Source organism: Falco peregrinus, chromosome 16 (genome assembly GCF_023634155.1).
Source record: "Falco peregrinus isolate bFalPer1 chromosome 16, bFalPer1.pri, whole genome shotgun sequence".
In the NCBI taxonomy this organism is placed as follows: Eukaryota; Metazoa; Chordata; class Aves; order Falconiformes; family Falconidae; genus Falco; species Falco peregrinus.
This window is the reverse complement of record NC_073736.1, coordinates 4,172,166-4,200,048: the sequence shown is the minus strand read 5'-3', so window position 1 is coordinate 4,200,048 and position 27,883 is coordinate 4,172,166. Positions and strand designations below refer to the sequence as shown.

Sequence of the window (27,883 nt, the reverse complement as noted above, 5' to 3'; positions counted from 1 at the left end):
CCCCACCACACACCTGGGCACTGTCATGCCGTGGGGGGCTCGGTGAGCAACCCTCCGACAGAGACCACTGCCCTGTCTCAATTTCCTCCTCAACCACTTTTAAGTCCCAAGATGACAACCCTCCGCTTCCTCCCATTCCTCCCCCACCCCCACCCCTTTTCGATTAACCGAATTACGCACGACACATCGGGGAGTCGGAGACGCTGGGAAAGGCACTATTTAAAGAACTGGCTTTCCAAAAATAGCACCCCGAAGTTGGGCTCCAAAGACCGTGTTCAGCCACCAAAATAAGTGGCCTGATTTCCCAGGCACCCAGCAGCCCCGTGGCTCTCACTGCAGTGGCACGGCTGGGCACAAGGGCAGGGGCACAGCTCGTGTCTAGGGGCACGTACCCCCCCAGGCAGCATGTGTCTTCCAGGTCTGTGGCATCCCCTTGTACCCACAGGGACACTTTGGGCAGAAGGGATGACTTATCCCTTCTAATTGTGCAGGGATGCTGTTGTCAGAAGGGGAATTAGTTGGAGGGTCCCCCAGGCCTTGATCTCCATCAGGATGTGGCCCAGGGCCAGCACCCCTATTTGGGAAGGATGCTTAAAATGAGCCCCGGGGGTGGCTGGTTATCTCACTACCGTCCCCAACCTTGCTAACCCCCTCTTGCAGAGAGCAGCCAAGACACGGCGTGCAGAGTTGGAAAGGAAACAGCTTTTTAAACCTGCGTTCTTGGGGGCTGGGGTGGTACCCACCTGTATTTCCAGCTGCTGTACCACTTGCATCTGAACTCGACACTGGGCCGTGCTTCGGTCATCAAGTGCATGTTCTGTATTGAGGTGTCTGGGGAGGAGAACACGGGCGTTTATGCCTGGACGTGCCCAAAATGTGGCCCCTCCACCTGGGCCACACCTGGGATCAGCCCTGACCTGCAAACCGTCTGTACCGCAGCAACGCCCAAGGATGCCCGTGAGGCGCTGCCTGTGCTGGGGATGCTCTGGCAGCGCTGCCCACAGCGTGACGAGCAGAAGGGAGACTGAGGCACGAAGGCACCAAGCAAACTGGGTTGGAGGGTGGCTGTAGACAACCAGCCCTGCCCGTGGCAGCGCTGGGGCAGCCCTGCAGTGCTTATGACCACCCACTGGTTGATGGAAAGTCCTGGAGAAGGCTGCTGGCAGCAGGTGCCCAGGAGGACCTGAGGAGCAGGTTTCCAGGACAAAGGTGGCATTATGGAGGTTTACTTACACCCTCTAAGGAAACCCCTGAAGGCAAAAGGTGACGTTTCCAGGGTGCTCCTCATTCTACCGCTTTCATGCCTGATGTTTATACGGCTACTTTATGTCTATAAAGCACGAGGCCGTTTGGTCCTTCCTGCCCTCCCTCCCTCATGGGGAAGGGAAGGGCTCCTGGCAGAGGCAAGCAGTCGATGATGGGGACGCCACTTGCCACAGAGCCAGGGATATCACCTTCTGGGGGTCCCTGCCCCCAGACCCAGCAAAGCAGCAGCTTGGGGACACATCCAGCACCAGAGATGTCACATAGCCAGGCCAATTCCTTGCTGGGGAGGGTGCAAACCCCGGGGTTCCTCACTGGAGGAGTGGGACAGGTTGGAGGGGGAGATGCTGGGCAGCAGGGCAAACTGTACCAGGGCCACCCCAGGAACACCCCAAAAGGTGGCATCTGACGCTGGGAAACACACAGGTGTCCCAGGGTTGTGGGCCAATGCTCTCCAGGACCGAGGCTGGGATATTTCTGCTGGGACATCCCAGGAGAAGGTGCCCCAGGACTATCTACCCTCAGTCCAGAGGCAGAAGACAGCAGGAGTCTCACCCGGCTCTTTGCGAGACTTCCAGCCCCAACTTGCAAAAACAAGTTAGGTAACTGGGACCGGCTGCCAAGCCTGTACGTGAGCAAACCCCACCGGTGTCCCAACCCCACTCCACAGGGCTGCAGCTGGACCGAGCCATCCGCTCCTCTCCCCACGCAGCAGACCGAGGGCACAGCTGTTTCCCCAGGGAAAAAGCTATCGAGAGCCAAAGCTGTGCTGGCCGGGAACAGATACGCCTCCCCCTGACCCTCACAGGTTTTTTATAAACCACTGCTCAAAGGATCTGCTGCCCCTTTCCACCCCCACTGCTGAGGCCTTCCGAGCTACTCCATGGAGGTGATGCTCAGAGGAGGCTTGAAGCTGGTGCCCGGACTCCAAGCAAGGTCCCTGCTGCAGGTGGGCTCAGCCTTTGGGAGCTGGAGGTCTTCGTTCCATCCATCCCTCACCCCGACATATGCTCATGTTGGCGGAGAGGGGACAGAAACACCTCACTAGTGCTGCCGGCGAGGCTGCCCCTCGGGGAGCTTGCTCCTGCAAGCCCTAGGTCTGCTTGGGGGGGCAGGCAGGTGGGACGGGGGAGTGCAAGGACCCTAGAGCCCTGGCTGGCACAGCAAGGCTCTCTCGGCACCACAGCCTAGCCCTGGCCAACCCCAGCTCCAGCTTCCAAAGCGGAGCTTGCTCATCTGCCCCGTGCCGTGTACACATGCCCCAGAGGTGGGAGGAGATGCCTCATCATTCACCCGCTCCGTCGCCACCAGGCAGGGCTCCCCCAGCATCCGCAGGCTGCCTTCGCACCTCCTCATCCTCCTTTGCAAGGCCTCCGCCCGGCTCCTTCCCTACCAACAAGGAGGCTGGTGTGGTCCAAGGGATGCTCCCAGTGGAGCCGGCCCTGAGTGCGTGGCAGCAGACAGGACAGGTCTGTAAAACCCCCAGATCTCCCTGATGGAGAGCAAAGCACGCGTCGGTGCGTCTCGGCCACCGCGCTGAGCAGACAGCCGGAGAGGCGGGGGGGGGGGGGGGGGGCGGGTTGGAAGGACCAAGCAAGCCCGTCAGTTCCTTCTGATGTCTTTGCTAAAAATCCCAGCTACAAAGAGATCTAATTGCAAATGAACTAATTAAGTAAACCTCTGACGAAGCGTGAAAACAATTTGTTTGACCCTGACGCTAGCAGAGGGCTCTTCGACAGCGGAGTTAATCAGTCAGCGCCGGAGCCCACAAGCAGTGTCAGCGGGTGCCGCGCTGCCATCTGCTCCCTCCCCTCCCCTCGCCCCCCAGGAGGGGAGCTGCAGACCCCTCGCCCGCTGCCTGGGCCTGCCCAGTTCTCCTCCAGCAGCAAACCCTGCTGGGTTTTTGCCTTTTGCACGGGGCCCCCCTGTCTCTGGGCAGACAGATTTTAGGGGGTCCGGACCTATTTCTGGGGTCTCCCCCTCCAGCAGCACCATGCTGTTCCACCCTGAGCGCCTGGGCTCTCCCCTCCTCCAGGAAAACCTCCCCCCAAAGTCACTTACTTGACAAACTGTCCCAAGTCCTCACAGAGGGTTTCGCAGCCGGGCCACTTGCACTCTCCGTGGCCGTACAGTGGGTGGGAGCCGGGGGTCTCTTCGTGGGAAGAGCTGCAGAAGAGGGAAAGGGACCATCAGACGGGGCAGCTGTGATGCTCCAGCGTTCCCGTGCACGGGACCAGCCCTCGGGGACCCACGGGACACCCCGCAGCGGTGGTTCCCAGTCCTCCATGGGCACAGCAAAACAGGAGTAGGATTGTTTTGGGGGCAGGCAGAAAACCCCCGACCCTCCCAACCCTGCCGCCAGCCCTGTGGGTGATGGATCCCAGCCCCTTCCACCTCTCCAGGGGTAAAACCCAAATGCCAGGGCTGTACCTGTCCCTTCTCGGCGTGTGCATGGTGCTCTGTCCATTGGGCAGAGGGTGATGGGAAATGGGAGGCGAGACCTTGGCGGCCGAAAACGAGGTAGAGTTGGAGGTGTTGGTGGTGAGGTCGAGACCTTCTTGCTTAATGCTGTCCTCGACAGGCTGGGTGGCCGTGACCTCCTTCCAGAGCTGCTGGAGGTCCGAGGGGCACACAGCTGCGGCGCAGGGAGAAAGCACCCGCTGTCAGCGGGGAGGAGCAGCACCCACTGGCACCCATGCACCGGGCTGGCTCGGGACCCCTCGGATTCCCCCCTCTACCGGCACAGCTTGGCTCCCCAAAGCTCGGGCAGCCCAGCATGGACCATGCACCACCAAATCATCTCCTGAAGCCGGGCAGAGCCCCCTGTGCCGGCAGCTGTGCCGGGAGGCTGCACAGCACCCTCGGGAAGCCCAAAACGAGGTGCCCGCAGCACCCATGGAGCCCTGCAGAGCTGTGACCAGAGGAAAGGAGACCCCGGCCCCCCACACCCTGGCACCCCTCGGCAAGAGGAAGCTGGGGACCCAATCCTGCACCCAGCCCTGCTCAAACACTCCCAAAGCTGCTCCGGCCATGAATACAACCAGATCCCAAACTTTAAATGGGTACATTAGAAAAAGCAATGCCCCAACCCCCTCCCCAGCCCTCCATCACTCGGAGCAGGGAGAAGCTGCAGCCACGGGGACTCCCCCCAACGCTCTGCCTGGGCGGGGGTCCTTACCTTGGGGCAGGGTCTGCAGGGGCACGGTGCCCTGCCCCGGTGGGAGGCTCACCAGCCCCTGGCGCTGCAGGTTTAACAGGTGCTGCTGCTGGAGCTGCTGCATCTGCAGGAGCTGCTGCTGGAAGGCCAGCTGCTTGTTCCCTAACGGCTGCCAGGAGACAAAAGGGAGAAATCAAAGCGTGTTATTTCCAGCCTTGCAGCAGAAGCCTCGCAGGGGCCCGGCGGCGGCCGTGAGGGATGCCCGCAGCCGTGGTGCCGCGGCCCTGTGTGCCTCCATCCTGCTGCTGGGCGCTGAGCCTGCTCAGCTGGTGGCTGAGCCGGACGGAGGCTTTGATCTGTCGGAAGAGGAGGAGAAGAAAGGGAAAGGGGAAGGGAAAAATAAAGCACCGAGAAGAGAGGGAGTGAGCAGAGCTGGGGTCTTGCTCAGAGCAGAGACCCAGCTCTGCCTGCGAGGTGGGCGAACCCGCAAACGAAAGCTGTGGGGTCCCACAGGGGAAGGCTCAGCTGCAGGGTGAGCTCCCACAGGCACCCAGCATCACCCAAAGGGGGCTCCCAGCACCCAAAAGGCACCCTGGCTGCACAGGACCCTCCTTGAAGCAGGGAAATGGTCCCTATTTGCCAAAAATGACCATTACAAGCCCCTTCTTGACAGGGGGCAGAAAACAACTGTCCGCAGGGGAGCTGGTGCCCTGTGCCAGGATGGGTGCCCCCACCATGGCCAGGAGCACCCCCCAGGTAGGCAGCTCTCCCACCCACCCCCAGGAGCCGGCCGTGCTCTGACCAACCCAGCCAAGCCCTAAACTAGTTAGGCAGGACGGGTCCCTGGGGAGGCACCAAGAAATCCATGAGAATTAACTGAAGGGGAGAGAATTCAATTAGGGATGGGGACAGGCAGCTGCTAATCCGAGCTGGCCACGAAAGGGGAGCTGCCCTGGGCCTGCCCGGCCTCATTAGCGGGGCAGGCGTCTCCGTAACCCCTTGAACCCCTCAAACCCCTCTGTTTGTGCAGACATTGTTTGCAGGTTGCACGGAGCCGGGCTGCAGGCAGCCTGAGCCGGCTGTGCCGCGCCACCCAGCCCCAGCAGCAGCCCAGCCCCTCCATGGCAGCTCCGTTATCCTCGGCGAGAGAAGCATCGGGACCCCTCTTGGCAGAGCAAGCCCCCTCCTCGGCGGAGCACGGCCAAGGCACTTTGCAACCCCAAAAAGAAGTATTTCCACAGCCATGTTCTTACTGATGAGCGCAAGAGCTTTGCAAAAGGAAATATCCCTTTATCTTCTGGCTGGGTCTGAGCATCGTGGGGACTCAGGCTCCTGCTGCACTGGGGACTTCAGGGACCTGGCACAGCCGCACCTCCCTTGCTTGATGATCCCCGAGGCTGCATCCCGCTCTCTGCTCAACAGGGAACAGCAGATGCTCTCCACGGCAAACCCAGTTCAGAACCAGCGCACGCTGCTGTACCCGAAAGCACCCCTGGGATACAGGTGGTCCCCTGGAGATGCTTGGCCCCGGCTTTGTGAAATGAAGGGCGAGGATAGGGCTCCAGGCATGGTCCTGCAAATCCTCCACAGTCTGCAATGTCAGGCACGACTGTGAGTCCCGTCTAGGTCACAGAAAGAGTTTAAGTCTGGTTTCTCAGCCTCAGAGGGATGTGCAGACTCTTCCCTGTCCTGTCCACCTCTTGGCCATGGCAGGATTGACCCCCAGCGTCAGGTCCAGACCCTCTCTGGCTTTGCCTCAGTCCTGCACCTCTGATGCTTGAAGATAACAGCACAAATCAAAGCGATTTCTGCTCAGTGAAGAGAAATCTGTGCTTGCCCTGGCTCCTGAGCAAGGTGCTGAGCCAGGAGGGAGCAGGCCATGGACCGCAGGATCATGATGGAGGAAAAAAACCCCAAGGACAAGGCTGCGCACCTGAGGGCCTTAACAGAGGCAGCACCGTCCCTGTCCCCTGCCAGGGGAAGCTCTGCCACCACGTGGGATGGACTTGCGTGCCCTCGCCTGCGTTAGAACAGCAGCTGGGATGGGTTGGGATGGGACTGGGATGGGATTGGGATGGGATGGGCGGCTTCTCCTCCTCTTCCCGTCTCTGCTGCTGCCCTCCCCAGGGACCCCAGGGCAAGCCCTGGCTCCGCATGAACACAGCCTCATTCATGTCACTTCCAGGCTGCAGGGCAGGAGGAAACTGGAGTGAATGAAGTCACGAGGATCCCTGGGGCACGTCACCTGCACCTCGTAGCCCAGCTGGGCTCTCCTGACCTGGCCTCACCGGAGCTGCGGCCGGTGGAGTCAGACCCCCCCTGCCCCACGGGACCGGGCAGCCCTGACCCATGCACGGGCTCTGGCAGGGACGATGCTGTCCACATTGAACCCGCACCTTCCCGTGCTTCGAATCCACATGTGCATCCTTCCAGCTTCACCAGACCACCAACGTAAGGACCAGCCCTGGGAATACAAGTCCTGGTGCCTGGCGGATGCACAAATGCCTGGGCTGAGCCAGAACAAGGATCACTTCTCCCTGGGGAAGCCAACCTGCCAGTCCCCAGGGAGCAACTGCTGCACTGCGGAGCCAATAAACTGCACGGGCTCAAACCCACCCAGCGTGATGGGTGAGGATGCGCACCCACGTGCACACCCACCCACCAGCACCCACCAGCCCGGGGTCTTGCAGTCAAGTCTGCCCTGGAGAAGGCAGGGCGCGAGAATCTGACTTTCAGCCCCAACCTTACAGAAAACCTCTTCCCTGCCGTCGCTCTGTGCGTTTCGCTCGGCTCCTCTCCCCTCACCAAGCCCCAACCTGGCAAATGCCGGCTGAGCCCCTCCCGGAGGGGACCCCCCAGCACTCCTCGGAGAAGCTTGCTCTGTGTTAGGGTCAGATCCTGCCCCCCCCCTCCAGTCCTGCCTCCCATCCCAGCGCAGGGGCTCGGGGTCCAGAGCTGCGCCTGTGCTCGGCGTACATTAGACGCAGATGACTGGATGCAGCTACTGGGGTAAGAGCCGCCGTCACTTTGATTTATGAGCACATCAGGAGGAGTTTCGGCGTGACACGCGGGACTGACAGGAGCAGTTCATTAAGCTGACACCGAGGTTAGGCAGCAGGCAACCCCCCCCCCTGCGCCAGCCCCCTCCTCTGCCCCACCAGACTCGGGAGAGGGACAACCCACGTCCCCCCCCAGCAGCTTTAGGGGGACAGGGAGATCCACTGGCCTCGTCCCCAGGGGATACTGGGGTCTCTGCACCCGGACGCTGCTTGCAGGAGCGGGGCTTGGAGAGGCAAAGCAGCCAGGGAAAGAGCAGGATGGCAGCCACTGGCTTCGCTGCCTCTTGCCATGAGGGCGAGGGGCTGCCCAGAGCCGTCCCAGCCCTGCGCCGCAGGTCCTTGCTCCCCCCGTGCCCAGGATGCTGCTGGGGGCCGGCGGTTCGCCCGTACACCCTAGCACAGGAAAAGGCTCCAGGAAGGGCTGGGAGCTGCTGCAGCTCAGCCCCATCCCGGCAAGACGTGTGGATGCACGGATCAGCCGTCTTCCTCAGCCCCTTCCTCGCACCCCCTGCCGCCACGCAGCTCCTTGCAGACCACGGACACAAAGCATCCCCCCCGCATCCTCTGGGACAGGATGCTGCCGACAGGCGCTTCCGACACGTTTCCATCCTCCGCGCTCCCTCTGTTCCTGTTCTCCCCTTCCCCGCACCCGCCAGGGGACCTCCAGCCACGCCGCTCCTCCTGGGGAGATCTGAGACGCTCCTCCATGGGATGCTGCTACCTGCTCCCGGCACCTTCCTCGGCGCGGTGGCGGTGGTGGTGGCGGCACAAAGCCTTTCCCACCTGCTGATCCTCCTCCGCGCTCGCAGACGAGCCGCTGACTTAACAATTACACCGAGGCGAGTCCTTGAAATCAAGCAGAGGGAAAGCAGAAGGCGCTCGGTTTACAAACCTTGCAGCGGGGCCGTAATTAAATACCGCTGTGGATTTCCATGAAGGAGCCGACGTCGGCCAAGAGCGGCTCTGCAGCGGCATCCCAGACACGCCAGCTATTCCCTGCGCCGTCGGGGGAAGCAACGGCACCGCCGCTGCCGGCAGGCACACGCCGCTGCCGAACGCATGCTTTATTAATAGCAGCTGCCCAAATTCACGGAATGAAGCTGACCCCACAAAGCCCGGCTAGGGGTTTGGGGAGTGGAAACACTACGATATCCATTCGTGGGGAACCCCTGGCTGGTTTTCCCAGCCATGGGGTGGTGATGCTGCCAGGAGCTGGACACACACCCCTATAGCAGCATCTAATGCCTCTTCCCCCCTGCCAGCCACTCAAGACTTTCTTAGCTGATAAATTTCTCGTCTCCTCTGTACCATTTAATTAAAAGTTAACATGCGCTTTTTGAAACCAGGAGCCCACTAAGCAAGCCCTTTGTTAGAGCTTAATTATATCCCCGTTCGTTGCTGCAATATAACATCACCACGGCCAAGAGGAAAGCCCTTGAGGAAGCTCAGATTTATGCCTCCCCCGTTCCTGGAGCACCAGCAGCTACTCCAGCTCCTGCAGATGGCTCTGATAAAGCCTGACCCCACGCACGCCGCGTAAATACGCCGACAGCCCGCAATGAAAGCCTGGGTCAAAGTCTATTGAAAGCTTGAGTGGGTGCCGGTGTGACCCCGAGCATTCCTGTTCCCCCAGCACCAGCATGTCCTTTGCCATCAAGCCCCCACCCCAATATGTAGCCTGGGCTTATATGCTTTCTTCCCCAAAAGCAAGCTGAATTTTTTAAGTGCTGAGAACAGGTGAGTGTAAATCAACGTGCTGGATTCCACGAAGGGGGATTGCAATGAATGGCCCCAGCACCCATTTCCCTGCTTGCTACTGATGCTCAGCCGGCGACAGGGACCAAATGGCTCAGCTCCATGTCCGTCTGGTGCTGGGAGCCCAAGGAAGGATGCCCGAGGGAGAGGGCAGTGATGCCAGGCATACAACAGCACATGCAACGCAAAATACCCCCCAATGGTACCAAGTGCACCGATCTAGGAAGAGAAAAGGGCAAAAATATGTAAGAAAAAGGAAGGGAGCAGTGCTACCTGCCCGCTGCCCGTCAGGGTCAACCCCCAGCATCCGTGCAACCGGCACATCCCCAAACCCGAGCATTGCTGATAAAGCTACAACGCCTTGGAGTGCATTACTCCGAAAAACGGCAGCAGAACCTGTTGTGTAAAGGGAGTTACACAAGACTGACGCAATCACACCAGCATAAACAATTCTCCCTCAGCCAACCACCTCCCCAGCAAAGGGCCCATCACAGCCAACCTGGTCCCTGGTCACGGGGGTGCTGACAGCATCCCCTACCTGAGCACCTCTCACTGGAAAAGCCCTTCGCCAGCATCACAGCTATTTCATGCAGTGCTTAGGTTTTGTGGAACCACCTTTCCTGGCAGGAAAAGCCTTGGTTTGGGCTCCCACCTGACCAGCCCTGCCTGCCTACTTGCCAGGGTGCTGCCATGCCAGCTCAACCAGGACTGGGCTGCCCGAGCCGTGCTGAGAGCCTGGCAGGGTCAGCGCATCGGGCAAGGGCTGAGCCCAGCCTCGCCTGCCCCCCTCCCACCAGGAGGATTTGGGGAGCCCTTGCTCTGTGCTGGGGGGGCAGCGACCCACCCCTCCTGCTGAGGGTCCAGCGGCTTCGCCAGAGCTGCCAGCCCGCACCCACTGACTTCACCGCTCCTCACACCCACCCTGGAGTTTCTAGATACACCGACAAGGATGCGGTGCCAAGAACGATGTAGCTCGGTGCATGTGCCAGATCGCGGCTAGGGAGGAGGAGGAGGAACTCCCAGCACCCGGACCGGCCACCCTGGCACCCCCCAGGAGCAGGACACCCCGTGTCCATCCCTGCCAGCTCCTAGCCGGCTGCCCTGGGTGCTGGGATCCACGCACACCTTGTTTTGTGCTGGTCCCCCTTTTATTTGCTGCCAGATCTGATGGCCCAGAACCCATCTGCATGAGCTCACCTCTTTGGGTTGCTGCTTTCCGGCTTGCTGCTGTGTCAATAGCTGCAGGTGAAGCTGCTCCTGTTGCTTCTTGTAGTATTCCTGCAACTGGGAGGGAGGGAGGGACGGGAGGGGAGAGAGCAGCCTAGATTAGCAGCAGAAACACCTCGTTTGCATCTCCCTGCCTGGCGCTACCCCCGTGCCCAGCGCTGGGCTTTGCCACAGCCATGCCAGCTCCTGGCACCGCGCCGTCAGGGCAGGCTCTTGGCTGCGGGTTAAGAGGAAAAGCACCCGCCGAAGGAGTCACGGCTGCAGAAGAAACCTTGAGCACACGCTCCTAAGGGCTCTGGATCTTCACAGCAAGCGAAAGCCCCAAACAACCCCAATGCCAAACCTGCTGTTCGTCTTAATGCCAACCGGCTGCCCTGGCTTTCTGCCACCGGCTGGTCCAGGTCCGCCTTGCCCGGCCCCGGGGAGGAGAGCCACAACCCCCCCCCCCCCCGGCCCGGCTCACTAAATTCTCTGTATCCTGGGGATTTTGTGGCTGTGCTGAGGGGGGATTTTGTTTGATGTGAAGATCTGGAATGCCAGGAGATGGGTGAACCCCTTCAAAGAAGCGAGCCCAGGCGCTCTGGCACATATTGCGATGTTTCAGCGGTGCAGAAACCCCACTTTCAGTACGGTGGGACCCCAAAACACCCCTGGGAAGTATTGTGAGAGCCGGTGGGCTCCCAGTTGGGAAGGGGCAAGGATCAGCCACAGCTCCTGGACTGACCAGTGCAACCGTGTGAGCACCAGGGGCTCAGACCTGCATCCCCCCCTCGCAAGCACCACGGACAAGTGCAGGCAACCCAGCTTCTCACTGGAGGAGCCCTTTGGTGGGCCAGTAAAAGACAGAAAAACAGCCCCAGCACCACCATGAGCCACTGGAGAGGGTCCCTGCCTGCAGGAGCCAGCCCCACGACCTGCTGGCGTTGATGCCAGCTCTCGCCCGAGCCCCTAAAATAAACTGTTGGTGATGGATTTGCTGTGCAGGAGGGGAGCAGAGGCACGGGGAGGTCAGCAAGACGCAGCAGCCCCCTCCCACCCAGCCCGTACCCCCGCACAGGGGCAACGGCAGCAGCTCAGGAATGCCCCTTTGGATGCCGGGAAGCCTTTATCAGCTCGGGGCTGACAGCGCTGACAGCAGCAACTTTGCTTTTTCTGTCGGCAAACAGGTTTGGAAAGCCTGGGTGTTTACCCGCAAGCCAGTCAAAGCCAGGTCTCTGCAGCATGGTCGAGCGCGGCTGCAGGAACATTGGGTCAGGGGTGAGAGGTGTGATGTTTGGTTTTCTTCTGGTGGAGAATGCGAGCTATTCCGGCCTGGGTTGTTTAATTTGCAGTCAAACGTGTTTCTTTATCCGGCTCCAAAGAGGCTTGTGGAAGGACCCACCCAGGGTAGTGTTTACCCTTTGTTCTTTCCCTGGGGCCAATCTTGAATCCTTATCAGCCTGTTTGGAGTAAACAGGTACGGAGGCAGGAGGAAGGGCGTGGAGGATGCTTGTGGCATTTCTCCTTCTCTCCCTCCCGCAGGCAGGAGGTGTTTACCCAAGCAGACCTGTTTTGTTTTGGAGTTGAGGTTTGTTTTTTTCTCTTCTCCTCCTTTTTCTTCCCTTCCCATTCATTTTACATTTGACAGAGCGCTCCGGAAAAGCCGAGTGGGGCCGTGAGAAACAAACCCATGCACTCAGGTCTGCAGCCAGACCCAGGCTCCTGCCCCAAAGCCCTGGCCATGGGGGTTCCATGTGGGGTCGGCGGAGCCAGGATCATCCACCCTGTCCCCAGCTGTCCCCAAGAGCTGGGCAGCCCCAAACCTGCACTGTTAGCACCTGCGGCTCTTTTCATCCCTTGGTGCTGGACACACTGGGAATCCCCAAGGAAATACGTGGGGAACGCAGGAGCCCCAGGAGGAAAGGACCAATTTGTCTGCCCTCAATAAGCTCCAGCACCCACAGACACCTGTGAGAAATGGCTTGGCCAGATCCAGCCCACGCACAGCCAGCCCAGCACCAGCGTTACCTGTTGCAGCATTATCGCCTGCTGCTGCTGCAGGAGGGCCTGGAGCTGGGGCGGCGAGAGGATCTGCTGCATTTGCTGTGGGGTGATCATCTGCGGGGACATCATGGCCACGGACACGGGGACCTGCGGAGAGCGAGGACACGTCACCACTCCCAATTCCAGGCCTGGAAAACCCTTCCCAAATGCCAACAGCCTGTGAGTGGCCCCCACCCCTCTCTCTCCCGGGGCATCCTCCGTGTCCCCCCATCCCTGCATCACCTTGGGGGGAAGCCCTTGGCCACCAGTCTGTCCTGGCATGCCAAAGCCAGCACTGGGGACGTGGCGATGGCAGGGAGATGCCCTGTGGTGCAGCTGGCACCAGGGTGAAGCTTCCTACGCCACCAGCTGCCCCCCCCCACCCCCATGAGGGCAGGATGCTCTCTGCCCGCAGGGTCTTCTTTTAACGAAATTTAACCGGGGGAATCAGGCAGCAAGAGGAGGCAGCAGCACATGGGCAGTCAGCTCCAAACCACAGCTCCCTCCCCTCCTGCGAGCACGGGAAAGGCGCCGGGCACCGCTCCCTTCCTTGGGGTCCCGGAGGATGCAGGGAGGAGGGAAACGCCAAGGGAAGTGGGGAAGATACCGATCACCCAAATAATTTTGCAAAGCAGCGCACGGAGGAAGAGGTTACCAGGTTTTCCACAGACACATCAAAGCTTTACCTCCAGTTGACACCAGTAACTCACCTAATTACCGTGCCAAGTGGAGGGAGGGCTAAGAAAACCTGCCAACCCCCTGCCTTTGGTTATCATAACATGGGTCCACACCCCCGCGGCAAAGCGCCGGAGAAGGTGTTGGTGATGGAACCCAGCTCCGCTGGTTCTCCCAGGTGGAGCGACGCTGCCTTCCCAACCACAGCCGTCCAGTGCTGCCTGGTCCCAGCCCTCCGCGGATCCCACCAGCCCAAAGCCCATCCCAAGGCTCTGGGCAGGGTTAGGGCTCTGCTGTAATCCAATAGCCCTTCCCAGATGCTCCCTTTTCCTAGGAAAGCAGATGGCTGCTGCTGGCTGGGAGCAGGAGAGCGGGTGAGCCAGCAGCAGCCTCAGGGTCTTTGAGGGGACCCCAGGAGGAGGCGACTCCTCGGCACGTGGGATGCGGCAGAGCCCCACCAGGCCGCCGGCGCAAGCCAAGGACCCCGGTTTGATCCAAAGTAGATGACTTCTCATGCCAGAGTCTCAGGAGCTCACAGACCAAGTGACAGAGAAACAAAGCAACCGGCTTCAGATCACCCAGACAACTCTAAATGAGAGCCCAGGACCCGCCAGTCCCTCCTGCTCAGGACCCCAGCGATGCCCAGACTCCCCAGTCTGGACCTGCTGCCCACCCTGGGGGCTGCCTCCCCTCTCCAGCCACCCCAGTGGGACACAGAGTGGGGCTGGGACCCCGGGGGCAGCCCCATGCAGTCCCGTCCCGTCCCCCGCCCCCCGTCCATGGTGGGCAGCAGGCCGGGCTGGAGCGCGCTGACCTTCAAGGGAGATTGCGAAGGCTTATCTATTTACTCAGGCATTTTGCTGGAGGGAGGCGTTGCAAGTGGGCTGAGTTTCATTTGTCACCGGCAATCCCCCCCCCCCAGCCGCCTTCGTGTCAGAGTTATTAATTAATTGCTGCATGCTCACACCCAAGGGCTGGGGCGCCTCCGACTGCCCCGGCTCGGCTGGCGGTGGAGGGCTCGGGATGCAGGAGCATCCCCAGCAATGAGCTGCAATGCCCTGCGAGGGCTCTGGCACCTGTGGGAGAGCTGGGAGAACCCCTAGCATCCCCCCCCCCCAGCACCAGGGAAGAGCTGCTGTTTCGGCAGACAGGTGCTGGCAGCCAGCTGTGCAAAGCCCTCGGTGAACATCTGGGAAGGAGGGAAGCTCGCGAGGACGGCAAGACGAGAGCGAGCAGGGTGCGCGCCCGCTCGCTGGGAGCTAAGCATCCTGCTAATTTCCCTTTGCCAATTCATCAGCTGGCAACGTGCTTGGAATGAGAGCCCCTAATTAATTGCTCATCCGCATCCCCCATCCGGGCGGCCTCCCCGCCCCCACCGCCGCTGTGCGGCCTCTCGTACACGTTTGCTGGCATTTTCAAATCGGAGGCATCCTAATTACCGGAGAGTTATAACACCTTCCATTTCTCGCCCAGCGGACTGACACCCTGTCAAGAGCAAAGAGAATTGCCAGAGGTTTTGACAACACTAATTGCCCCTATAATCTAAAAACACAAAGGAGAGGCGATTAGTCGAGAGGGCCCCAGCTCTCGATCCGACACGAGGTTTTCACAATGTTACAAGAAAACAAAAGTGACGCTTTTTAGAGTTTGATGGCTGCTAACAAAAGCAGAATTATATTTTCATACAACCTTTGTCTGCATTAAATGGCTTTTTCTTCCGTGCTGGGATGCAGAGCTGACATGGGGAAATGGCGTCGGCTTCGCCAGGGGGTGAGGTGCAAACGGGGCAAACTGGTGCTGGCTCCTGCAAGGAGCATCCAGGCTCCACCACCTTTCAGAGCCCTGACAGATGCCGAAGCCACAGGAATAATTCCCCCCCCAGCGTGGAAAACATCCCCCTGCTGGCTAAGGTTTCCAGGGAGGGCAGGAACTTTTGTTCGCAAAAGGAGAAATTCCCATTTACAGGAAGTTTTGCTCTCACCGTGGCCGTCCATCACTTACCGGTGCTGGGAGCCTGGACCTCAGCGCAGGGCAGCAAACCGTGGTGCTGCGCTTTTCTGCCCCGAGCTCCGGTGCCAGCCCCTGCTGCCTCTGTTGGGGACGGTGACAGCTGCTGCCCCAGCAAAACGAGATGGGGACGGCAACGTCCACCCCTGGTCTGGCCGAGAGCCCCACTGGGGTCTGATCTGCTAACGGGGAGGGGGACAGCACAGTGCAGCCCCTTCACCTGCAGCCCGGTGACCGCCGGCGTGTAAGCTTCCCGGTGGCAGGGGATGAGGCCAGCCCAGCACCTCTGGATAACGGGGGTCTTATGGCAACAGCTGCCTAAAAGCTGGGATCCAGGCGGTCACAGCAGCCAGTGACGCAAGCGAGAGCCAGCGGGCGCTGAGCAGAGGGGCGCAGGGTGTCTGGGGTGTGCCCAGCTGCCTCCTCTCCATCCCACCCTCCCCAGGCACCGGAGTGGCCGGGGACCATCCTCGCCCGCAACGGTTGCACCGCCCCCAGCATCCCTCGGGATGCAGGGCCCCGCAGGCAGCCCCACAGCAGCGGCTGGTCCCCGGCCGCCGTGTCACGAGCTGGCATCTGCCAGACACCGAGTCAGGAAGGGTTTGACTCACTCCTTGGCCGGCTGCCACGCCGCAAAACTGCTTACTAACAGCTCCGGCTGCCTCCCAGAAAGCCCCGGCGCTGCGGCTCCGAGCGGCGAGCGGGATCTCGAGGGGGTGGTTTTCCAGGCGGTCCTGGTTGTAATCCCTCCGTGCCAGAGGATGAGGTGGATGCAGATCATCAGGCAGCGGGTGGAAAATGAGACAGGTATTACAGAGGAAACTCGGCGCTCAGCGTTAAGCGTGGAGCAACTCCTGCCAAAGCTGGCGGAACGAAACAGGATTTGGCCGGGTGTAACGCAGCAGGATGGGGGAATGATGCTTTTATTTAAATTTTTCTGAGAATACTTTTTTTTTTTTTTTTTTTTTTTTTTTACGGGAAGCAGATTGCAACTCCCAGCCACGAGGCAGAGCGGGGAAAGCCACAGCCCGACGGCCGGTGTTGGCTCTCAGCGCTGCGGGGCTGCCATCAGAGGGACAGCCGCCCTCCTGACCCCTGGGACAGTTGGCTTGGCACAGCACAAAGAGCCGGGACATCCCCCATCAGCCCGCGGGTGTGTGAGCAAGCCTGCGGTTTGCTCAGCCTCCAAGCATCCCTGCACCGACCTTCACCTCCCAGCCGCTCCGTCACCCACGTCAGGAGGCTGCCGCAGAAGCCACCGTGTCCCCGGGGAGCTGGGGGCAGCACGCCACCGCCGCTACGGGAAAGAGCATCTCCAGGTCCACACCTAAAACCACACATCCAAGCTCCCACGCCAGGGCAGGCACAGCCCAGACCTTGTCCCCCTCAGTCCCTGCGGACCCGGGATGGGGGGCTCTGGGGATGAGCAACCCACTCCCTGTGGTGGGTGCACACCAGCTACCTGGGGTGTTCGGTGCTCCCCACCGAGCCCACAGCACTGCACATCCTGGTCTCTGATCTAATCTCAGGTTTTAACTCCCAATTAGAAACAACAGCAAACGTGTTTGTGCCGTTTCATTTTTTTGTTTGTTGTTATTTTATTTTTTTTAAAAAACACCCTTTTCAAATCCAAAACCAACAGAAACAAACCAAAGAGGTCGGCGAGGGAGGCTGGGAGCCGGGAACAGAAGTGGGGAAACAACCACCACCAAGAGCAGCTTGAAGTCTGCTGTTTGTGGGGGCAGGGGATGAGCAACACCCCCCTCCAGAGCACCCACTTCTCGCTGCCACAGCTGGAGAAGAGCAAACCTCTCACTCCGAGCCCAGCCAAAGCACGCAGGCACATCCACACATCCCCTCCTGCGCGCAGCATCCCCGGGCGAGCTGCGAGATTCAGCTGGCTCAGACCATCTGCAAGAGCTTCCAGCGCCTGGGGCCAGGCAGTGATGCCGCTCACATCGCCGCCGTCACCCCAGCCATCCTTTCTGTACCCTGACGGATGGCACAGGGCCACCCAAACACTTCTCCACCCTGCCTCTGCTCGCACTGCGCTGCGTCTAGACCCTACCAAGGTGGGACAGAGACCCAAATCTACCCAGGGTCAGAGGAGAAAGCAAACCCAGGTCCGCAAAGGAGCTCCAGCTCCATGTGCCAGGCTGGAGTCTGAGGCTGCAGGGTTATCTGACGGACACATTGAACAGCCCTAGCACCAAAGGATTAATTGCCTTGGGGCGACAGGAGGAGGGCAGCAGAGCATGGCGAGCAGGTGAGGGGGCACCACTGTAGCTGCATGGAGAACCACCAGCCTCTGACGCTCAGCTGCACGCGACGGAAAGGAAGAATCAATCCCCTGCGTGTTCAACCCAACATGCATCCTCGTTAGCGCGGCGTGCCCCGCCGGGGAGGCACTAATCGCACGTAGCTGGGCTGTGAGCCACTGGAAGTTGAAAGGGAGCTGGCTGGGGGATGCTGGTGGTGACGGTGCACCGGAGCCTTGCAGCCTGGCAGCCCCTTCCTTGGCTCGCAGTGAGCTGCTGCCCCCGAGCATCACCCAGGCAGGGTCCCTGGGGGGCCACCTCTCCTCCAAGGGCACATCATGCTGATGAATCCACAGGGACTGAAGCAACTCCTTTGCTCCCCTGTTAATCCAAACTGCTGCTGCTGCGGTCACAGCATCAGGGACAGTGGAGCGGGATGGAGGGGGTGGCAGGGGCTCCGGGCTGGCAGAGCCAGGGGCTCCGGGGAGGAGGAGGGGGAGCAGGGATGAATGGCACTGCTGCAAGTTCAAATGGAAAAATCTAGCGCTGTGCGAGCCGAGACGGACGGGCTGCTGTATTTTTTCCTGGAGAGGGAACGCAGAAGGGCTGGTATTGATCTGTCTTCATTACCCATTTCACTCAAGTTTCAAATCAACAAAATACACTTTTCCGCTCTGCTGCCCTCCCTGCTGCAGCAGACAAAAGAAAAGCAATTTCCCGCAGTTTGCGCCAAACTCCTCTCCCCTTCCTCAGCGCCCTTCAGCCCCTCTCCCATTTCAGAGGCTCTTTAACCTCAGCAAGTTGCTCCTGTTGGAGGCTGGGAGACCCCTGGCTCCAGGGGCCAAGCTGGGGAAGGGACCCCAAAGAGGGCACTCTGTGATTCAGTGGTGCCTCTGAGCCAGAAACACCCCAGCACCGAAAACACGGGGTGTTGCCTTTCCAAACGTGCTCCAGCACCTCGTACCATGGGCTTTTTACCAGACACCGGCAGCATCTCCCCGTGCCAACAAGATCCCGGGGAGGGGGGAACCACTGCTCCCACCCAGCCTTGCACAAGAGCAGAGCATCCTGCGGACCAGCTGCAGCAAAACTCCTCAAATGCAACACTTTGTCGGCATCTGCCAAGTTTCTAAGAGTTTTCAAGTTGCAAAGAAATAAAACCATTTTAAAATGTTTCAGGGGGTGGGTTGTTTTGGCAGTTTTTTTAGATGCAGCTGTACTTTTGAGTGTCAGCTGTGAGGCTTTCCACACATACCTCCAGGCATCTGGGGCGAGAGAGGGTTCATACTCCAAAAAAAAAAAGAAAAAAACAAAAAAAGAAAAAAACAACCCAAGATCCCTTTTAAGCCCAGCAACTCCTTGTTTTTAAGAGCACGCTGCTGCCGACTGACATTAATATTCCCGCTGACTTGGTGTCCCATAATCGTTCCGTCCCCATCAGCAAGGTGGCAGGGGGTGCTCGCTGCAAACACAAGGGCATGGCGATGGTGAGCACGGGGAATCCGCAGCGGTGCTGGCTCCTGCTCTCTCTGCCCGACGCTGCGAACCCTCCTGCTCGCTTCATCCAAAATACCCACGCGATGTGGAAACCCAGCCCCCAGCTGTGGGGTCTGCGGGGCAGCAAAGCCCGCGGGGGCCCTGGTTGGCACACCCAGGGCACCCCGGTCCCCAAATGCTGCAGTGAACCCCCCAGTCCTGCCATGCTCCCTGCTCCCTGCCCAGCCAGGGGCTGCGGCACTGGGATCCAGCCTTCCTCCTCCTCCTCCCGCCGTCCTGGCCAGTCTCACCCACACCACTCTGCCGTTAGATAAACTTCCTTTCAAAGGAGTCTGCTTAATCCTCTATCTCCCCTCGGTCAGATCCCGCTCCAGCTGCCGGCCCGGCCGGAGGGGGAGGAAGAGGCCGGTCGCTGCTGAGTTATGAGCTATTTCTGACTCACGTCTACAACTTTCACAAGTCCTTTTGCAACACCAACAGGGAGGAGGGGAGAGGAAGGCAGATCCAGCTCACTCTGGCAAAGCCGCTGGCCAGATGGGCAGGGAGGGGAGGCGAGGGGAAGCTGCGGAGAAGGGGAGAACGGGAGAACGGGATGCTAAGCGAGCGGAGAAGAGGAGAATGGGATGCTAAGCGAGCGGCGAGCCAGCGAAGCATGCGTGCATCGCAGCCGAGGGACAGGCAGAGGAAGAAGTGCAGGCAGGAGTGCAGGCAGGAGCTCCGCAGGGACACGCACCCACGGAGGGGAGCGAGGCGCCGGTTACCGGAATCTGACTTCACCCTCGCTGCCTTTGTCCTTTGCAGACATTTTCCATGCAGTGACTGCATTTCCTTCCTGCAAGCACCGCTGGAAAAAGCCGCCTGTTTGTGCCGCAGAAGCCCTGACTAATTCCTGCTTCTCATACCCAGCTGCTGCTTCCCAACTCGGAGGGGCTCCAGGCTCCCCCGGCCCCTGCCAGCCCACCCTGGGACTGGCAGCACTGGGACTGGGACCTGCTGGTGCCACTCGCTGCTGGCTGAGGTTCAGCCATGCCCTGGCTCACCAAGCCGGGAGAGGAGCTGGGAATTGCCCATCCCAGCCCTGGCTCTCGCCGCCCTCCCGCTGCCGTGCTGGCTCAGCCTGGCATAGGCAGGACCTCCAGCTCTGAGAGCGTTTGTGCTAATTACTTTCCTTTGTTAATTAAACCCACGTGGCTCTAATAAGGTAACCTGCTGTTCTCCGATAAATTTAATTAGCCTGAAGGGACGGCCCCTCCGCACAGCTATTTAAATTGTCACTTCCCATCGCTTGGGCTTTGCTTCTTTCTGCCTCCCCCTCTCTCCGGGATCACACCCTCTTCTGCCCCTTTCCTTCCCAGTTTTTGCCCCTTTCCTTTGGCAGAGGAGGGCAGCAGGGGAGAAAAGGGGAGATCCTCAATCTCCTATGGGAACAGGATGCCACCCGAGGGTGCTGCGCCCACCCAAAGCCCCCTTTTCCTGCCAGTGCCACAAAGACCCCATCCCAGATGGGCCCGTGTCTCATGCCAGTGGCTGTCCCACACCAGAGGACTTGCCTTGGCTCCAGCCCCAAAGGACTGTCCCTTGTCCAGACCTTGCACCCTGCTCACAGCACCTGGCATCAATCCTGGGGTGCCCCGATCCTGGGAAACTCTGCACCTCCCTATCGGAAACGCTGTCCCAACGTATGGTGGCACACGGTGACCTTCTCTCCCCGGTCCTTACCCTGCCTGGAGCCAGCCCTTCCCTTGCATCGCCCTTTCCCACCATCAGCACACACCGGGGACCAACCCCCCACCCCCCAAAAAAACAACCCTAAGAAATTTCTGGAGGTTTACAGGGGATTTCCCTCTTCGAGGGCTCCTGGTGTGCTCTAGCCACCCCAGAGATGGGGACGATGGGTGTTTGCACGTGCGCTTGCCCACAGCATTAAGTTTGCAGCCGAGCCCTTCCTGAATAGGGAGGGATGGGGGGACACACACTTCCTGGGGGCTCACCTGCACCGCTGGCTGCTTGCCCTCATTGCTGCTGGGGGAGCTCAGCCCCGTGGCCTGCTGCAGCAGGAACTGGCGTGCCACCTGGAGAGCCTGCAAAAGAGACACAGCGGGGTGGGCAGGAGGAAGGATGCCTTCTTCCTCCTCCCTCCTCCAGGCACGCTCCCCCTCCAGGTCCCCAGAGCAGCGCCCAGACGCGGGGCCGGCCGGACTGGTTCTCCGCAGGTTTGATTCATGGGGTGCAAGTGATGCATGAGGAGGGCACGACCCCCCCGACGCTCCCTCCTGCCACACCAGTACAACCAGTATATCCCAACTGCTGTCCCTACCCTGTGGAGCCACAGAAGGCCACGGGGACAATCCGATCCTCTTCCAAAAACCCCCTGCCCCATCTTCAGCGAGTCACCAGGTCCCGCATCTTTGTGCCTCTGGCAGATTCTCACGCGCATCATCCGCAGCCTCCCCAAGTCCCAGCCCCGGCACAACTAGCACCTGATGGATTTATCCCACCCTTGCGGAGCCACCACTACCTTCCCGCTGCAGCTGACAACCTGTGTGTCAAAAGCGACTGTATATAGTTAATTTTACATCTGACTGTCAGGCTGGAGCAGCAAAAAGTCCCAGTCACCGCCCAGATTCGGGTCAGGCCGAGTGCAGGATTACACCCTGAATTAATAATCCACGAACACATCCACACGGAGTTTATGGTGACGCAGGAGTTTTCAGCAACTCGCACAAGTGACCAAGACAAAACCTGCTTATTTTTACGGGTGTTTGCCTAGAAAGAGCTACAGGTTTCCTTAACTTGTTTGCAGGGATGAAGGTGTCTCATTAGGGAGTTGCCCAACAGGCAAAAGAGGGAGAAGTCAATGTAAATCGATAAAAAACACTTGTGGAAACACATGCCGGCACAAACAACCATGAGTGAGCCACGCATGGCAGCGCTGGCAGTCGAAGAAAGTAGGTGAAATTAAGGAAAATCCTGCGAAGAGACAAGGAGGAGAGAGGAGCAAGTGCGAACCGGCAGAAGTCACAGGTGAGCACGGCCGAGGGTGAGCACCAGCGTGTGCCAGCCGAGAAAAGGCACTTCATTCAGGAGCTGAGCACCAGGAGAGGGAATAAAGCTCTAAGGAAAACAACCCGGTGGTACCCGCTGCTGCTCCCAGACCTGCTTCCTCATACGCTCCTTATTTTTGCTTTTAAAGAATTTTTTTTTTTTCTCCTTTTTTTTTTTGGGGGGGGGTGTGTCCGTTTCTGAACAAGCAAGGCATTGTAGCCCTGCCTGCAGGACAGGTTTGCATTAGAGCCCGGCACGGGGTCAGAGCCCGGCTCGGCGGTGCCACACGGGTTCCCCCGGCTGTCATCGCCCCGGCCGTAAATCACCGTCCCGGCTTCCAGCAGGCAGCTGTGCCCCCCGAGAAAGGGCTGCTTGTTAATTCTCTGTGTTTCCAGCTATAAAGAAGAAAGCCCCCAGCCCGTGCACCGCCTCTCCGTCCCTCCCTGCCAAAATCCACGTGCAACCCGGAGCAGCACTGCCCGTGGCTCCGCTCGCCTGTTTACTTCACCTCTAACTAAACCAAGGAGCACCCACCGCACCCTTCAATGGAGCACCCATACAGACCCACTACCTGCATTTCAGGCCCCCTTTCACACCCCTCTGCTAGAGGTTGCTTGGGAAGAGGGTACACAACAGATGTAAAGCAAAGGATGTCCGAGTTGTGCCGTATTTTTTTTTTTTGTTCGTGGATAAATCCATCCGACCCACTCCTTGCACACGGACAGGCGTCAGAAGTGCACTTGCGCAATGAGACATAATTTTAAAGTTGCTGCTGAACCTGGAAGCTGTGAGCAGAGGGTTTCGCAGATGCAGCCTTACTTATTTTATTAAAACCCATCACAATTTCAGCGCAAGGGACCCAAACCCAACAACTGTGCTCCAGACGCGGCGCAGGGCACCCCCTGCCCTGCCTGGCTGTGTTTGTCTCCACGTGTATGAACCAAATAGCCTCGAGAAAGCCAAAAGCCCAGGAGTTTCAAAAGCAGACAGGATCCTAATGTCACGCTCCTACCACGAACTGCACCCCAGGGTATAGCCAGGAGCCCGGCGTGCCCAGCGTGGGTGCAGCCAGAGCTGCCCCGTGCCCACCGCCTCTTCCCGAGCATCCCTGGCCGGCTGCTGGGAATGAACAAAAACCGCATGCCCACAAACCTGCAAACTCACTTTATCCAAATGATTAAAAACGTAAAATCCTTGAGGACAAACATGGCAATTTGCTGCCGGGAATGGCACGAGCCCGCAGTCCAACTCCCGGCGCCGATGCAGCCTCAGCACAAGGCACGTTTCTCCACGGGCATGTTATTTCCCTGTTATTAACAGTAATAGATGTGCATCGGTAATGTGAACACAAAAACCATGTGACAGTTATGACAGCTCAAGGTCTGATATTTTAATTACTTTTTGAAATGAAAACAGTAATTCCCGTTAAAAGCCAAGGGTGGAGGAATTCAATCGACGGCTGCTCAGCACCAGCACGCAGCAGGGCTGGCAGGTCCAAGGCACCTACCCAAGGATGGGTGCTGGACCACTGGCTGCATCCCGTGCGTATACCAGCTGCCTCAGCTTTATCTATTTTTCTGGGTGTCCGTTTGACAGAGGTTTGTATGGATCTGCTTTCTCCTTCCCGTGTTTGTAAGCACCGTCTCAGAGGCGATCGGTGAGGCAAATCCCTGCCCCAGCCCAACAAAAATCAGCGCAGCAGGTATGGAAAATGCAACAAAGAGAGGAAAACAGAAGAGACGTAACGCCAGCACTCAGGAAAAGTGCTAGGCAGGACTTCTCCCAGAATCTCTCTTTCTAAACCCAAATCCTGGCTGGCCTGTGGGTGCCACTGAGCCCCCAGCACCCGGCTGGCTCAGCCCTGCTGCTGGCTGCCCACCCCGCGCCGCCTCTCAGGGGGGAATTTAATTCACTCCCTGCTGGCTCTCTCACTTTGTTGTGCTCTGAAGCACGAAATTACAAGATTTACAGGGGAAAAAAAAAAAATATGACATGGCCTTACAATTGCACACAGGGGCCTCTCTGCCAGTGTCCCAGAGCTGCCCCCTCCCTCCTTCCCCACCACTCGGCAGCGATTTCTCCACTTCAGCCCAAGTTCAGCTCAGCCTGCAAACGAAGGATGCTCTGGCTGGCAGCACCTGGCTCCGCAAACCTGTTGCACAGCTGGAGGAGCCCTGAGAACTGGATGTTGGGATGCAGAGCCCTGCATTACCTGCATCTCTGCTACCCCCAGGGCAGAAGGACCAGCCCAGCTGCCCGTGGGATAAAGCCTTTCCCACGGGATGAGTGAGGAAGGTGCTGCCCACAACTTCTTAGAGCTGAGGAGATGTGAAAGCAGAAGGAAAAAGCCTCCCCTGAAGGAGCGGATGGGCTTCCACCTCCTGGCTCTGTGAACCAGAGGAAAACTGATTTCTTTTAAAAATTGTATCCTGCTGCATGGTGTTATTCAAGAGTCATTAGCACGTTACCCGTAATTAGGAACGAATGGGTTGTGTCAAATTCATCATGCTCCTGGATGGCTCCCTTTGATCAGCAAATTATCCCATAAAAAAAGTTCGACGTGGCTCAGACACTTTTACATCAGGAGCTGATGCTGTGTGGCTCTGCCCTCCCCAAGAGCAGCAGCAGCTGCATGGTGCTGGGCTGAGGAAGAGGAGGGTGACCCCGACTTTGCCGGGGGTGGCCCATAGCCACGGGCACGTTAACACACCAGATTTTGGCAGGGAGAGACGAGAGAGATGCTGGAAGGTACGTGCTGGGATGGGGAAGGGGTCTATAAATAAACCGTGCCTGGGATGAATCCCACACCCTGCCAGGACCAGCTCCGAGCTGCTCCCGTGGCAGCTGAGGTTTCTCCACCATGGAAAGGGGCTCTGGGGGTACCCAGCCCACGGGGATGCTCGTCTCTCCCTGGAGACACCAAATCCCTCCAGTCTGCTGGATAAACTGAAGCTGGATCCTCCCTGACTTCAGGCAAAAGCACCTCATGCTCCAGCAGGGAAGCAGCCCGTTATCCCGGCTTCCACCCAACGTACCTGGGGATTATCAGTAATTCCTCCCCCAACGGCTCATGCTGGGGCCAGTGGGACTCCACACCTCCAGCCTGTACATGGTGGAGGCTCCCCAGGGCGGCAGGAGGGCCAGCTTTCGGCTGCCTTCCCACTGCAAACACCACAAACTCCCCCTTTTCCCACGGGAACACCAGGTCCCAGCTGGCCGCAGCAATGGAAGAGCCGCGAGAGAGGAGACGGTGACCCCCATCCCGTTCAGGGTGGCTGACACACACTTCAGCCCCCACCTTCACCCCTCATCCCTGCTTTTTTCTCCCCAAATCTTGCCTGGGCTGAGCCTCTCCGAGGCTTCCCGCTGCCTGGTCAAATTGGGAAGAAATAGGTCAAGAGGTTCAAAACAGTTTGGCGAGGATGGAGACACGGATGGCTCTTGCCAAAAGCACAAGCCCCAACTCCACCATCACCACCCATGTCCCCCCCTCTCTGAAAAAAAAAAAAAAAAAAAAAAAATCAAACAGTGCAATGGAAAATCTTGCCCAGGGTATTTTTAAACTACCTTATTCTACCAGGTATTTCATTTTACGAGGGTGTAGTTTTTAATTACACCCAGCGGTGCCCGGATGCTCCAGCTGCCGGAGCCAAAAGCAGCGTGCCGGCTGCCTGCCGCGCAGGGGGGAGCGGGTTTGCCCGGCCTGCGATGGGAACCGCTGCCCGAAAATAGCCGAGGGATTTTCCACCTGGATGGGATCAAAGTTGTGCATGGGGTTTTAACCTCCGATGAGTGAAAAGCCACCCTAAAAATTTATCTTCAACCAAGAATTTTGCAAGGAAGGGCGCAGGAAGAACATCTATAAAGAGAGTCTTGTATCTTCCCTTCTCCCTCCTTTCCTTTTGGAGGGTAGAAATTGGGAAGGGATGAAAAAAACGTGTTTTTTTTTTTTAAAAAGTAAAATTCTTACACTAACCTCATAAAAATGACATCGCCACATTCCAGAATTAGAGCCATTAAAACAACACACACACACGGATATTTTTAGATGGATATTAACGGTAAATGATGCCATATTGAGAAGCACTTCCACCCAGCCCAGCCCTGGTCTTGCTTAACCAGAACCAAATGGCTCAAAGAGATCAAAATTAACAAAAATGACACAATTCTTCACAGGGGGGGGGGGGGGGGGGGAAGTCCTTTTTACAAGCCGGCTCTGTGCCTCTCGCTCAGCCCCAGCTGTTCTCCCTTTCGCTGCACACGCTAATGCTCCTGGACTTTATTCCTCCGCTCTTGACTCCTCAGTCCTGGCAGGCGAGGGGTTAAACCCATTTCCACTAATGAAGAACACAAGGAACAAGCTCCCGACAATCCCACCCCATGGAGGAAAAAAATTATTAAAAAAAAAAAAAAAAAAAAAGGGGTGGGGGGTGGGGGGAAGGAGAGGAAAACCCCTCCTGCATTTGTACTCAGAAAAATATGAAATATAAATCAAGGAACCTAACAGAGATGAGTTTCACTTAAGTGCTCTGGTCTCGTTTTTATCTTAAATACCCTAATAATAGCGGATTACACAATATATTTGAGATGTGATCACATGTTTTATGGAATGGTATCTTTCCTATGGCAGAGAAGTGCCTCTCCTCCCCCCTCCACACCCTTCTTTAACTACCAAAAAAGTCTCATTTGCTGCTTCTTTTTCAAAAAAAAGTCTTATTTTTGTTTAATAACTTAACATTTCTTGGACATGTGTCTGCAATAAACTGCAAAATTTTTTTTCGATTTTTTTTTTTCGTCATAAAAAACCACCAAACAACGCTAGAGCAGCTGGATTTTCCAGATGGCTCCTTTTCCATGGAATTGCAAGTTGGAAAAAGCTACCGTGGGGCCACCGGGCTCGGGGACTTTCCCCATGACATCCCTGCTCCAAGCACCTCTGCGCTTTCACCCTGCCACCCCCTGCACCCCCAAGCTGCAACGACCCCCGAGACCCTGTCACTCCACACCCCACAGATTCAACCCCCAGCTCTGGGGTAAGACTTGGAGACCCGGAATTCTTCGCAGGAATTCAAGGAAACCCTGGAGGAACCCAAACGCCCACTCGGCACCCAGCCCTGTGCAATGCCCACCCGGGGGTCTCCCCGCACCCCCCTGCTCCCGTGGGGTGCAGCCCTGCACCCTGACAGCCAAACTGGGGCATCCCCCATCCTCCTCCCGCCGCCGGGATGGGACACCCCATCACCCCACTGCCCCCGTTTCCTGCCCAGTTTTCCTCCGCTGAGGATTACCGGGGAGGAGGGCTGGCGTGGCAGGGGGCGAGGGGCTGGCCCCCGCGTTAAAAACTCATTAATGCGCAAAGGCGGCGGGGCCCTTTGGAGCCCCGTTAGAGGATGTCAGTGCGCTGGAGGTCTCGCCACGTTCCCACAGCAACGGCGGTGGGAGACCCCGGCCGGCGGGCAGCCCTCCCATGCCCCGGGCCGACCTCTCCCCTCCGCCAACCCCGGCACAATGCAGGCGCGCGCTATTCAAGCTTTTCAGCCGAATCCTGCCATTGAAATCCAAGGATTTAACCTGCACACCATCCCCTGGGCTGGGGGGAGAGGGAAAGAGGGAGGGAAAGGAGGGGGATGCCCTTTCCCCACCCCATTCCACTCTCCCTCCGGATTCTCCGGACCATGGGATGCTCTGCATGGATTGGGGTGGGCAGGTGGACCAGGCACAGCCGAGGATGCGACAGAGAGCTGTGCTCCGTGCTGGAGCAGAGCCGGCACCGTGGCTGGCAGCCCCCATCTCGGCAAAGCCGGGCTGGTGCAATCAAACACCCACGTCCCCTTGCTCTGGGGACCCCCCAGCAGCTACAGAACAGCCCTGGGGGGGTCCCCAAGCACCCTCCCATACACACACCTCCCCTCAAGCTC

At 58.6% G+C, this 27,883-nt stretch overlaps 1 protein-coding gene across 3 annotated transcripts in view; it reads right to left on the bottom strand.

Annotated features, from left to right (window-relative positions):
- FOXP4 (forkhead box P4) overlaps positions 1 to 27,883 on the bottom strand; it is a 62,026-nt gene that overhangs the window by 9,650 nt on the left and 24,493 nt on the right. For 2 of the 3 annotated variants that reach the window (XM_055819936.1, XM_055819937.1), the window contains exons 3-9: positions 20,912 to 21,001; positions 12,469 to 12,591; positions 10,432 to 10,518; positions 4,442 to 4,589; positions 3,694 to 3,898; positions 3,325 to 3,429; positions 744 to 831 (exon numbers count right to left, since the gene is read on the bottom strand). In XM_055819936.1, the coding sequence (XP_055675911.1) occupies positions 744 to 831; positions 3,325 to 3,429; positions 3,694 to 3,898; positions 4,442 to 4,589; positions 10,432 to 10,518; positions 12,469 to 12,591; positions 20,912 to 21,001 (846 nt within the window). The remainder of the gene's footprint in view (positions 1 to 743; positions 832 to 3,324; positions 3,430 to 3,693; positions 3,899 to 4,441; positions 4,590 to 10,431; positions 10,519 to 12,468; positions 12,592 to 20,911; positions 21,002 to 27,883) is intronic. The other variant, XM_055819938.1, reaches the window with a different exon arrangement.